Here is a 12,991-nt window from a genome sequence, read left to right as displayed (position 1 = left end):
CATGCTATATGTTATGTTGTGACACGCTGTTTACTTCATGCATACAGATCCAAATATTACCCACTACTATTGTCTTAAACAGATCCTTATGCTGTGTAAAAATAACTCTGATGATGTTTTATTATTTTAACAGAGCACTCCGCTCGACTTGATTGAAACAGGCAAATCCCTCAAAGTCCAGGCAGAGCGCCCCCACCTGGTCAGCCTGGGAAGTGGACGCCTGAGCACAGCCATCACTTTACTACCACTGCTGGAAGGTCACAACCCTTATGTGTGTGTGTGTGTGTGTGTGTGTGTGGTTTTGAGAATATATCTGTGTGTTTGGTTGACAGTTAGGGTCTCAACTGGAGAATTATAATCATAAGTGGAGTCTACTGTATTTTACTGACACTTCCTTAAGTGGAATTGCCAAACGTGAGGCAATTGTTCTTTAATAAGTAAGCAGCACAGAATGTCAAGAGTAATGAAGTGACAGTGACTGATGACACACTAACTTCTGAGCGTGTTGTTGTTACTTGTACTGAGGCACACTTACAAATGCTGCCTGTGATTTCCTTGCACCATTTGTCTCTGTCTTCCCCCGAGCCTTAACATTTCACAGGAGAGAGAGGAGAGGCTGTGGCACCCCAGAGAAAAGAGGGGATTTGTGTGTGTGTGTGTGTTCCATTTCCTCTGTGCTAAAATATAAATATAGTATGTGTTTGTGTCAGGCTATATTTACTGTACCTACAGACAAAATGTAACTGATAACCTAAGAACAACACACCAGGGTCAGCAGATGGGTGTATTAATTTCCACTGATGAGATCCCTGTTATCTGTCAGGCTAAACACACCTCCTGAGACCTACACCTGTTATTTAACATGAGTTCATAAGCTGGTTCCATTTGTGACTCAACTCACATCATCACTGGCTTTGAACTGCAGGTCTAAAAATGTTTTACTAATGTATTTCGAACCACATGACTCTCCAAAATTATTGACAGATGTTTTTCTTTCTTGTTGCAGGGAAAACCACGCTGGGCAGTGAGGGGACAGATATCCCCCTGCAGGGCCCCGGCATCGCAGCTAAGCATTGCTACATTGAAAACCAGGCAGGCAACATCACCTTGTACCCATGTGGAAACCAGTGCTCAGCAGATGGCGTTCGCCTCACCAAACCTTATCGGCTTACTCAAGGTAGCACCGTCACAGGCTTAAGTAACTAAAATAACTGCTCTTTACCCTGTTTACCAGTTTTACCAAAATACAAAATATAAACCTGATAGTGACAGATTGAGTAGGGCAAACAGTTGCTTTTGCAGAGCCGCAATAGAAAATAAAATGTTGAGTATCCGAATGTCTAAATTAAGGCTACGTTGATAAAAACACTGCCAGGCGTCATGATGACAAAACAATTCCAAGCCCTTCCGGTAACATGCATAGTTGCTATAAAAAAAAAAGACATTACAGTCCCACCCCCCTCAGTCCCCTCTCTATAAGATCCAAGCCAGCAGCTATACCAAAATGTCATTTGAAGCCGGTATGTGTGGAGGCAGCAGCTGCTGAACAAGAATACTTCAGGCTTTGCTTCATTCAAAGGACAACTGAAAAAGACGAGTACTCGTAAATGGAGGAAATGGCTTTGTTTATACATCATAAGGAACAATGATGCGGGTCTATGGACTCTAAAGGATCAGCTACATGTTAAACTTCGTGTGGAATATCAGTACAGGGATTCTTGAAAGACTCCAGAAATGCAAGCTACTGATGAGGAGCTGATTTCACTTACCGGTTAATTACATGTAAGTTGAACTAGTCAGCTCATGTTAGTTAACAAGTCAAAACTTTGTTTAGGAGGTTCAAACTCGGCATTTCATCATCAAAAAACAAAGAAATCCTTATTTTACCACCTCATCTGGTGGTTTGCAATCACACCTCACTCACCTTCCAGTGCACCGATTACTGACAAAGGAAAGCATGAATTGGTCTGCATACTGTAGGACACATGCAGTAGTCTGTAAAAAGTATAAAGTTGTAAGATCTAAATTAAATTATAATGTTTGGAAAAAATACATAGATTAACAACAGTCCAGTTTTATTGCTGTAGATTTATTGTGATATGAATGATGTTGACTCTTCTAAGTGGACAGCAAATAAAGTTTTGTATGTCCATGGCCGCCTCTCCTGGCAGGGTGCATGCTGTGCTTCGGTCAGTCGGCCTTTTTCCGTTTCAACCATCCCGAAGAGGCTCAGAGGATGAAGAGCATGCTACCAGAGGGGACCCGCGGGCTGAGCGCCACAAAAACTCCATCTGGTAAAGATCCCATTTTAATGATTATTAAATGCAAACACCATTCCAACATTTCCTGTGATCCTAATATAATCTTGTTGCAACAACTGTGTGTACGAGGGTTGCACAGTTTGCTCAGCAGCTATTCTGGGCAGAGCAAATGCTTTGGGCACACAAACCACTTTGGAGTCATAATTTCCTGCTGTAAAAGTCAATCAGTTCCTGTTAATGTTGAATAGGTGCCTTACAATTTGACACTGTTTAGTTTAAAGTGATTAAGAGGCCGGATGTCTGGGTAGAATGACATTCAGACATCAAACTTTAGGTGCTTGCCTTTTTAAAATACCCACAGATCAAGGCTTAGATCCTTGTTAGTGAGATTTTAAGCAGTAAACAAAATCTGACTGAGATACTTGTTGCAAAAGCGAAAAAGTCAAACATTTTCAGCCCTGCTAGTCTTGACGTTTGACTGAAATATTATTATCTTTGACAGGATGCAGAAATAGCTTGTTCAGAGCTAATTATCTGTGGCCTACATTGTGATCTACTCCACTTAAATCTGTGATTCTCGCTCAGTGTGTGACCTCGTTGCACAAAAAGATTGCTGTAATCTTTTCTTGCTTTTAATATGTCAGCTGTTACACTTACATTTGTGTTATGTTATGCTACTCTGGCCCACCGCCTACTGTAACTGCTGCCCTGTGCTCTAGGTGATATTTAGAATCTATTCTCCTCTGACCTTACTGCTCTGGCTGTCAGTGCCTGAACAGTAAGAGCCGCCACACCCTGCCCACTGTGTTCACTCTTTCCTGACCAAACCCTGATTTCATCTGCTCTGAATGAGGTACATGGCTGTCGATGTATATTTAGCTGCTTTGGATCCCTTTAGGATTGCAGCACAGCGAAGGAGCATCCCGACCACTGGTTCATACAGGAACCTATGGGCTCCAAGACATTTATCACTATTAAGTCACTATGTATGAATGTGCGTGTGCAACAACATGCGCAGGCGGGGTGTGTTTTTCCTTGTGTGGACTGACCCTCTGTGTCCTGCAGCCGTCCTGAGGCATGGTGGAGGTCAAAAGGACAAAGATGTCACACTGAGTGTTTATGTGTTTGCTCAACTGTCTTCTCCCTTTATTCAGCAGGAATGCTCATGCACAAGTGTTTCTGTCTTCCTCCTGCAGACCCCCATAAGGCTCTGAATGGGAACCATGACTCCAAAATTAACAGTATGGCAAAAACCTTGCAGGACTCTTTGGTGCTCAAGACTTCATCATCACCGGGGATTGGTAAACATCCCATTCCCCCGGACATGCTCAATGGAACTAGCAACTCCAAAATAGATGTCTCAATTTATGAGAACAGCAGCAGCTTCCTGGGCCATAACCTTGACAGCAAAACACCTGCCCGGTTACCTCATACCAATCACACCCCTGTCCCGCATCCACGGCCCTCACTCTCTGTGGCTGCAAGTGGTACCAGTGGAAGTCAAAAGGCCCAGGAGAGTCCAAAGCCTCTGAGGAACGCAAGGGCAGAGGCAACATCATGCCCCACACAACATATCAGGGGGTCAGGACAGAGCGCAGAAAACTTAAGCCAAAGCCACAAACCATCATCCATCAAGTTTTACCCAAAGACTCCGTCAAGCCCTCAATTAAGGGGTTCCACCCTACAGAAGAGATCCCAGAGCCCCTTGCGAGAGCAGGTTCAGTCTCTTTCCCATGTAGACATATCTCAAAGGGTCATTACTCCAGACTCGTCTGGGTCCACCGCCCTGAGGGTGCCCGGCAGAGGGACCTCAGGATCGCAGGGTTCGGCTCTGCCCCTTCCCTCACAGGGCTTCACTGCTAACCCCATCCTAGAGAGCCCCCAGGGCAACCGCAAACTCACGACTCCTTCAAAAGCAGAAGTCATGCGGGCACTGTATGCCCAGAGTCCATCACCACTCCCTGGGCTGGAGAAGGAGCAGGGAAGCAGGCAGTCAAGGCCTGCGCCAGGAAATGCCATGGTCTCAAGCTTAGGCTCTGCATCTGGCTTGTCTCCTGTCGCTAGCCCTCATAGCGTAAGAAAGACTTCTTTTCCGACTGCCAAGGGATCATCCGGCAAGGACCCAAATCTTCCAAAACCATACACTCGGGAACGTAAAAACAGCATCTCTGAGATCAGCGACAATGAGGACGAGCTGCTTGAATACCATCGCTGGCAGAGAGAGGAGAGGCTGCGTGAGCAGGAAATGGAGAAACTGGTAAGTGAACATCAATACTGGTTTGCAGTTGTGGAAACAAGTATAAGTGCAGTGTTCAATCTCTTTTTAGCAGTGTTTGAATCTTGTTTGATTGTAGAAAGGAAATAAAAGTATTTGGTTTATTTTCCACACTATGAACAGAGATCTTTAGCTTCATACACAGCAATAAAAACAACACAGGACTATGAATGAAGACTAAGACTACAGGGATAACAAAGTGTATGACTATAAAGGGCATAAACACAGTTAAGTAGAAGAGGCACTGCTGGCATAGCAGACTCCATGTCTGCTTTCATGTCTTCTCTAAATCCTGTTGCATACTTCCAGCAGCTCATCTCCTCTGAGCATTACTGGAATGGTCAGCCCATGTGGCCCGAGTGACACGGAGTGAACATTCTTCCAGAAGTGTTGGGGTCCAGAGCGGAGGGTCGGGCTGGTTATTTACCAAGAGAATGAGCTGCTTTTACTTTCAAAGCTATCTGCGCTCGACTCAAGGCTCTTTCCTATTTGTACCCACACTCGATCACAGATCGTATACTTGTAATCCATCTTCAGTCTACTCCTCACACACACCTCCCCCTACCCAACCCCCATACATCAGCCCCACCTCATCCTGCCGGCTTAGTGACAGCTGAAGCGCCCACCTCAGCGGCTGGTCGCTGCCTGGCCTTCATGTCCGCACTCTATTTAAGGACCCAAAGGGTTTCTGGTAACAAATAAAATAGTTACTACTTGAGCGACTCTAGAATTGTGTTGAGTCACCTGCAGTGTCATGTGTAGACAACGTTGCCTACTACCCAAGAAGTTAAAGAACAGATATTTCTTGGACTAAGCGTGTGCTGATTAGTTTTTTTTCCTTGTGATCTATATTTGAATTTATTTCTTTATAAGCCTGTCTTGTCTGGCAGCTCTTGGAATCAAAATCGGGATCTGAATTCACTATTGTGTCAAATATATTTGCTTTTCCAAAATGAGCACTATATACTCTCTTTAGGCTCCTCTTGTTCATTTTTGTTATTGTTCTTAAGTGCAAGTGTAATATGGCAATGCCGGGCTTGACAGGCATGAAGAAAGAGTAAGAAAAGGGCCGAGAAAGCAGATGAAAAGACAGAAATAAGAGGACTTTACATAAGTGGAAAATCTATATCTATGTGTATATATATTTTAATTTAATTCCAGTATTTGACTTTAGTTTTTCACAAGCTAAAAGCAATATCATTTGCTGTTTTGTCAAACACCTTCCTATGCAGAAGCTTTATGAAACTTTACTGAGTAATAGCACACATATAGAAATCATATGTTCTGACTCGACCAACCACTTTGTGACCATTTTAATAGCCAACTGTAATATTAACTAATTATTGTAAAGTCAGATAATAATTATGTAGAGGTTTGGCTCATTAGCTTATTTGCATGAAGGCCAGTGTGGGATAGCCGGACTCTGATCAGAGGTTAAAAAGATTTTTTTGACTTAATTTGGCAGAAAGGCTGGAAAAGTGCCTTAAGTGTAAACCTGGGTCCTACTAAGAATGAAAAGTTAAATTATGAGCTTTAGCAGTTTCTAGAAGTTTTTTTCTTTTTCTTTTTACATTAATTTTCCGGGGGCTTTGATCTGTGTTGCCATGTGGTGTTTAGCAATCTCGCTTCAAAGCCAGTCCTGGGCTCAGACCTGCCTGTTATTTTTCTCTCGTTTCCCTCAGTATCTGTAACTGCATGGGTTTTGTCCACGTGCCCTGGTTTATTGTCTGTTAGGTAGATTTATAACTTGTTTAAGCAAGAATGGTTGTCTGTCTTTGTGTGTCAGCCCTGCGATAATCCAGCTCTCTCCCAGTGTCAGCTGGAGCAGTGATTCTCTCCTGCCCTCTCGTTTTTACCACACAGCCTTGGTTCTTTAGTAGAATGGCGCTAACAAACCCCACTGGCATGTAGAGAAACATTTTCAGGGCCTTTAATACGTTCTTGTTTTTTAGTATCATAATCTTGTATTAAACCCTCAAACACACAAATTGCAGACCTGCTGGGACAGACAAAAGGAGGATATCCTCTCAGTAAAATACATTCCTATATTTGGCAAGCCACACTCTTGGCACAGTTGGCACAGATGCAGAACCCACCTATAGTTATAATATTGCCTGCACTTTAAAACCCTATTCTGCAGGTTATCTCTCAGGAAAAGCAAAGGGCATTGTCAGAGAGGAAGTAATGCAATAGAGAATTTAATTTTAGCACCACTTCCACTGAGAAGTGGCCACAGGGTATTTTTGAGAGAGAGCTGGAGTTAATTGAGAAAGTTTCCTTTATAAGACATGAAATTCATGCATTTGCTTCGTTGGTTATAGTAACAACTCATACAGTCACGTGGAACAGAAAAGTACACACTCGTTCAATCTTAAATCCATCGTTCTACAGTGAGGAAGATTATTCACTAGTGTAAAAACATTCAAGACACTTGCCAATCCTCCCAGGAGTGGAGATCATTGCAAAAATTACCTCATGGACAATTATTGGACAAAATATTATAAAATATTACAATTATAAAAAACAACCAACAAGCATGGCTTCTGACAGTGGCCCTCATTTACTAATATGTGTGTGGAAATGTTGTTATAAAGTGCATATGCTAAGTTTTCTTCGGGTTTATGAAATGTGGGCACTCCCCATTTTTTCTTTATAATGAAATGCATTAACCTTTAGGTGAAGCAGACACTGTGGTGAAGTGGAGAAACTGGTCGCTTGTTAATGAAGTTAATGAAAATCTAGATTCTCCAGCATCTGGAGATCTGAAAATCTAAGATATTTATGTAAATACATATTTTTCAGAATAACTGTGCTCCATGAGACAACATCTCAGAGGTATTAAAATAATTTGTATTGTGCCTACTGGTGCAAACTAAGGGTGAAACTAAGTAAGAATTAATGTTGAATCATCAACTTAAAACCTGCTTTACTATGCTCACTTGTATTAAAAATGTAATAACATATAGCTTTAAATAATTAGCGTTACAATCTATTAAACCATTTTATGGTTTACGTTGACTTTATATCTATATATTTAGCCCCTTTTCCTAATCTAAAATGTCATTTCATAGTTTTCATAGTACGGCTTTTTCCCCTCAGACAGTCTGAGGGGTAAATCTTGCAACAACAGAGCTGGTGGTTTTAACTGGCTGATTTTTTTTTATGTAGCAGACAAAAGCAGAGTACAGGAAGAAGCACATTGGGTACAATTGTACCTCGTATTGCCAGACTCCTCGCTGGAATGATGATTACATACTCCACATCATTTTAGTATTAAAGCAAACATGCTATTGTCTGCTGTAATGAGAGACAACACTGGGCCACAAGTTCAAACCATGTGAGATGATGCAGTAGGCAAAAAATAAGTTTGTAAAAAAGTGCAACATCTACCGCAATACATTCATCCAGCACACACAGATCTTGCATTTTTGGGATTTCTTAGTTACAGCAGACTGTGTTTTCATAAACAACTCAAGCAGCTCAGACAGGTTTGACCAAGAAGCCCCCTCCCGAGAGACAGTCTGCATCAGCTTCAGCCCTGCTGCTATCGGGTTACTGTTGTCCCATGCCAGCGGCAGAGGGACAGCTGCCTAAATGGGACAATGTCACTCAAGGACACGAATCTATACAGTGATCTCTAATATCAGCCGTGCTTACATTTTGCATGTCTTCTAAAGGAGCGACAGAGACTGGAGACCATCCTGAATTTGTGCGCAGAGTATAATCATGAGGACGGCTCTGTGGAGCTGGTGAAGAGTGGTCTGCTGGGTGCTGGTAGAGGACTTTGTTCAGACTCGGGAGGGGGGATGGCTCTCCCGGGAGACGGCCGAAACCAGAGGGTGAGAGAGAATGACGAGGAAATCCAGAGAGAGGAGTCTAGCAGCACAGAGAGCACGCACCAAGAGGTAAAATACACATCCTAGTGTTAAATGATGTGGCTGATCTGAATTGTGTTATTTTTATTAATATGTAAATCTGCACTCAGTGTGAAGAGCTGTTAGCTGGACAGGAGGAGATTTACCTGGAGGAGGAGAGGAACAGGATCCTGGCCAGGGTTGATGATTTGAAACACAGAGTCAGTGAGCTGGAGCAGCAGCTGCAAGAGACCAAACATGAGGTCAGCAGGCACACATGTACACTGACGTTAATAACCATTAATGAAATATTTCACCTTTTAGCTTGCGTGCTCTTAGATCAACTCACCAATGCAGCAAGAGGAGCAGAAGCTCTTTATAGTATTTGTTTAACTTGCAGACTCTGACTCCATATTTGTCTGTAGGTGGAGATGGAGCAAGCCCTGCTGCAGGCAGAGCGGCGGGCAGAGCAGGAGCAGGTGGAGGCTGAAAATGAAATAATCTCTCAGCTACAGCTCAAACTCAACCAGCTGGACAAGGCCACCCAGAAAGAGAAGGACAAGGTGGGCGTAAATCCAGTAGGCGTTGATTTTACATGTACAAACTGCACGTGAATAACATGTTCTTGAACCTCCGCATCTGAACACGTGAATCTCACTCATTCATCATGAATATGCAAATATTCTAGATACACTGACTTGCACTGCTTATGTCGAAAACACAAGAGACACATGCACACATCTGTTTAAAAAACACAGAGTAAAAGAACAACTTGAAGTCTTGCCGAATGTGATCAAAAGTGCTTATGAGATATGCAGAAGCTCTTTTAATTATATTTAATAATTACATTTTACCAAATGCTCTAAACATCTTAAATGCATAACACCTCTGCTTGGCCTAACCTCTGGTTCCTCTAAATCTTCTCTAACTTGCCTTGATTACCAGTTAGCCTCCAAGCCTGACTGCATGAATTTGAGTTACCCGTGATTTTATTTTTCTCCTTGGTGTTGTACGTGTGTCTGAATGTGGGCATAACTGTGTGCACGTATGTGTGTGTGTGTGTATTTCTGTGTGTTTTTAGGGGAGGGCTAATGTGTCGGCTGAGCGGAAGGCCCTGGAAAAGCAGAGGAATGAGTACAATGAGCTGAAGAGGCAGTTTGATAAGTGCCCCTTGTCTCTAAGGGAACAGTTACAGGAGCAGCTCAGCAGGGTCAGTGTTCTCACGCAGCCCACAGGCTGGCAATAGTGAGTTATAATATACAGAATACTGCAATACTGCACAGAAGCGACACTGACTCTGTCTTGAAGCACTCAGAACTACTCATAAGTCTGTGCATTTCCTCATTTTCTCTTGTGCTTCATCAAATACACCAGGTTTATCATGTTAATGTTACCTGTAATCGTCAGTGCACAAAAGGAATCTCATTCAGCAGGTTTTAGTCTGCTGCTTATTCGCTGCCATTCCCTCATTCTGGATGCTTGACAATGTCAGTCTCAATTAGTAATAAATATTAATATTATTAACAGCTTTGCTCTAAAATGTGCTTGCCTTCTAGTAGAAAATGAGTTCGAAAACCTTGAGTAATTTTCACTCAAACCCAATTTCAACTCCAGTGTGTCGCCTTGCCTGTGCCACTTTGAATTCAATGAAAAGACTAAAAAAAAAGCAGGTTGTTATACTCAAAGAAAACTCCCCAACCTTGCTACACATGCTAGTCAGCTAACGAGTTGTAAGTTGTTTAAACTGTTCACTTACATCTGAGACGTTATGCTGGGAGCCCTCAGTAGCCCAGGCAACCTTTAGTGAGCCAGCAGCCCCTTCTATTGGACAGCAACAATGTTTAGTTGCTATCCTGCAAGAAAAGAAGGCTGCTAGTACTAACATTGCTAACTTTAGCCTTAATTTAGCTAACCAATATGGCATTGTGTGTGGGTATGTGCAAAGTTATGTGTGGAAGTATCAGCAGGATTTAAAATACAGTCAGGTTTTTGAAGAATGTGGTTTAATAGTCCATGTCCATAAAAACTATGCTACATGTTTTCTCCTGTATGGTCAACTAGAAAATGACTTTCCAGGAACATCGACAGAAAGAACCATTACTTACACAAAAGTAGGCCTTATTAAGTACAGTATTAAATAAGCAAATAGAAAAGGTTAAAGGGGCAAAGACCGTTTCTGTGCTATGTTTCTTTAGCAAGTGGTGGTCAGTGAATATTTTCAGCTGCTGATTGATTTGCGGCAGTTTATTCCTTAAACTGTATTTAACAGATGCACCTAATCTACAGGTAACACTGATTCCTTTATAAATTCCTGTTTCTGAAACCTCTGCTTAGGAGTTTTAGGTGGTCCTATCTTAGATTTTTGAAAGCAGGCGTAAAGGAGGTAGCTCGCTGTGAAACAAAAACACACTGCATGCTGATACATTAGAGAATTGTTTACCACAAAGCAGCTCACCTAAAGCATACATTGTCCTTTCTTAATCTAATTGGGGCTGTGTTGTTATATTTTGTATTTACCTGGTGATTGAGACCATAAATACTTAAGTGAAGTGTTTACTGAGGTTATGGATCATGTGAGCAGAAGGGTAGTTTCCGATAGATATACTTTACATGAAGTTTGTTTGTTTTTGCAGTTAGAGAAGTCACCTCCTGCTGGTTTTTGGAAATATTGCAGGTTTAGACCAGAAGCTACATTCATCTTTTACATGCACTGGATTGCTGCCAGATAATGCATTGGCAAATAAACAAACATGTTGAAAATAAAAAGAAATGTGTCACTCAAGGGAGTAACATGTGCCAAGTTGTGAATACATAGTTATTGTTTTTTTTTGGTCTTTTCATTGTCATTTTATTAACAAAAAAACTACATAGGATATGACCAGCCTCACCCTTTAATAGCATTTCACAGATTTCAATAAGTTCTCTGTTTGTGCACAGAAAGCTGAAGCTCTGGAGTCTGGGACCAAGCAGTTTGAGGAGCTGGAGTTCTGCCAGCTGGAAGAGGAGAGCCGTCTAGAGGAGAAGAAGGAAGCTCAGAGCTCACAACTGCTCCAAGAGCGAGCCGAGTATCACTGCAGCGTGGCCAAGAGAAAGGTGGGGATACATGGCAGAAAACATGCACAGTTTTTGTGTAGAAGCTGACCTCCAGAAGAAGAAACTAGTTGTGTTGATTTGCAGGAAAAGATGGCTGCTCTGGAAGCTCAGGTAAAGCAGCTGGGGTTACAGGCATCTCAAGACTGTGAAAGGTTGGCAAAGGACAGGACAGTGACTTTGCATCTGTTACAAAAGGTTAGCCTGTCACTGTTCAATAACCTACTCTAAAGTGCATTGCGTACACATCATATGGTGATTCAAACATGCAATTATAACTTGCTACGCAACACCTGAATATCCATGTTGGTTCTGGCTTTCAGGAACAAGACATGCTGTGCGCCCTGGAGAAGAAATACCACACGCTGACAGGAGGGAGAAACTTTCCAAAGCCCGGTGGCAGCATGAAAGAGGTGAGCAGGTACATGCGAAGCATCACGTCACAACCACCAGTGGTGTCTGAGCTGGAGGAAAATTACTGCAAAGTGGAACTTCTTTTTACTCAGGTCAACTTTTTAAACAGGAATTGCTTCACATCAGCGAGCCCGACCTTATTTATGTGGATGGTTCTCCTCATAGTCCCTGTCCCTCCTCTGCCTCCTTCTCCTCCTCATCCTCTCACATCCCCTCCCCCGAGCTATATCCTGTCAGGCTACAAGAGGTAAATCTCGAGAGAGCCTAACAGATCCTAACTCTTGTGTTTCTGCAATTTAAAAAAATGGGCATGACGGTGTGTGGTAGCGTTTACTGACAAACAGCAGCGAGCTTGCAGTGTGTTTGTCAGTAGGTCAACTTTCTGCCTTTCTCTACATCTGCCCTGTGATTGTTTGAGGCTTGCAAGACGAGCTTTGGTGGTTAAACTGTATGAATGTTAGACATTCATTTCACAGACAGTGGGGTAGTGGAGTGTGTTGAAACATCGTCGGGTTTGCTTTGTGAGTCTTTTGAATTAAGCGAGTGCCGCTCCTTCAGCCTTCTTCTGCTGTGGCTGTCGATGCAGGAGTACCTCAGGATGTCTGATGTCTATAGGATGTATGGAAATGCTTCTCTGCAGCCTCACTCTTCCTCTCCTGCTGCTCTCCACTGCCTCTCCCTCACTGTAACTCCAGCTTTGCCAACTGAGGTAGATCTCTTTTCTGCTCTTTGCAACACTCTGATATGTTTCTCTGATATGTCATAGTACTAAAACCAAGCAAAGTATACTAACATTACCTCCAGATGTCTTTCCTCACCTTCTGCTCTCTGCTCATGTTCCGATTTGTTTTGTGTCTATGTCATGCTTCTATGTCTGTGTAAAGGAGTACATCACAGTCAGTCAGTTAAGTCAGATCTTTGGGATGCAGCGAGTCGATCCCTCCTCTTCCTCCTCCTCTATGCCAGCATTCCAACTCGCCTCCTCTGAATCCACCTTCTCATGCCACACAACTGCACGTGGTCCTTCCTCCTTTCTCTCTGCACAGGTTTGTTCATTTGCAGCCATCCACCGAATTGCTGTGATCTTCGTTTCTGTC

The 12,991-nt window shown here is 42.7% G+C and overlaps 1 protein-coding gene across 9 annotated transcripts in view; it reads left to right on the top strand.

The window, feature by feature from the left end:
- The window catches only part of phldb1a (pleckstrin homology-like domain, family B, member 1a), a 29,995-nt gene that overhangs the window by 5,647 nt on the left and 11,357 nt on the right, over positions 1 to 12,991 (top strand). For 3 of the 9 annotated variants that reach the window (XM_040032859.1, XM_040032861.1, XM_040032860.1), the window contains exons 3-16: positions 134 to 257; positions 1,007 to 1,177; positions 2,172 to 2,294; positions 3,458 to 4,518; positions 8,214 to 8,441; positions 8,522 to 8,653; positions 8,816 to 8,953; positions 9,472 to 9,600; positions 11,328 to 11,483; positions 11,568 to 11,678; positions 11,804 to 11,893; positions 12,004 to 12,141; positions 12,481 to 12,603; positions 12,779 to 12,940. In XM_040032859.1, the coding sequence (XP_039888793.1) occupies positions 134 to 257; positions 1,007 to 1,177; positions 2,172 to 2,294; positions 3,458 to 4,518; positions 8,214 to 8,441; positions 8,522 to 8,653; positions 8,816 to 8,953; positions 9,472 to 9,600; positions 11,328 to 11,483; positions 11,568 to 11,678; positions 11,804 to 11,893; positions 12,004 to 12,141; positions 12,481 to 12,603; positions 12,779 to 12,940 (2,886 nt within the window). The remainder of the gene's footprint in view (positions 1 to 133; positions 258 to 1,006; positions 1,178 to 2,171; positions 2,295 to 3,457; positions 4,519 to 8,213; positions 8,442 to 8,521; positions 8,654 to 8,815; positions 8,954 to 9,471; positions 9,601 to 11,327; positions 11,484 to 11,567; positions 11,679 to 11,803; positions 11,894 to 12,003; positions 12,142 to 12,480; positions 12,604 to 12,778; positions 12,941 to 12,991) is intronic. The other 6 variants (XM_040032866.1, XM_040032867.1, XM_040032863.1 and 3 more) reach the window with 5 other exon arrangements.

This window comes from Simochromis diagramma, unplaced genomic scaffold (genome assembly GCF_900408965.1).
Source record: "Simochromis diagramma unplaced genomic scaffold, fSimDia1.1 OVJJ01000216.1, whole genome shotgun sequence".
Classification (NCBI taxonomy): Eukaryota; Metazoa; Chordata; class Actinopteri; order Cichliformes; family Cichlidae; genus Simochromis; species Simochromis diagramma.
This window is presented reverse-complemented; position numbering and strand designations above follow the sequence as displayed.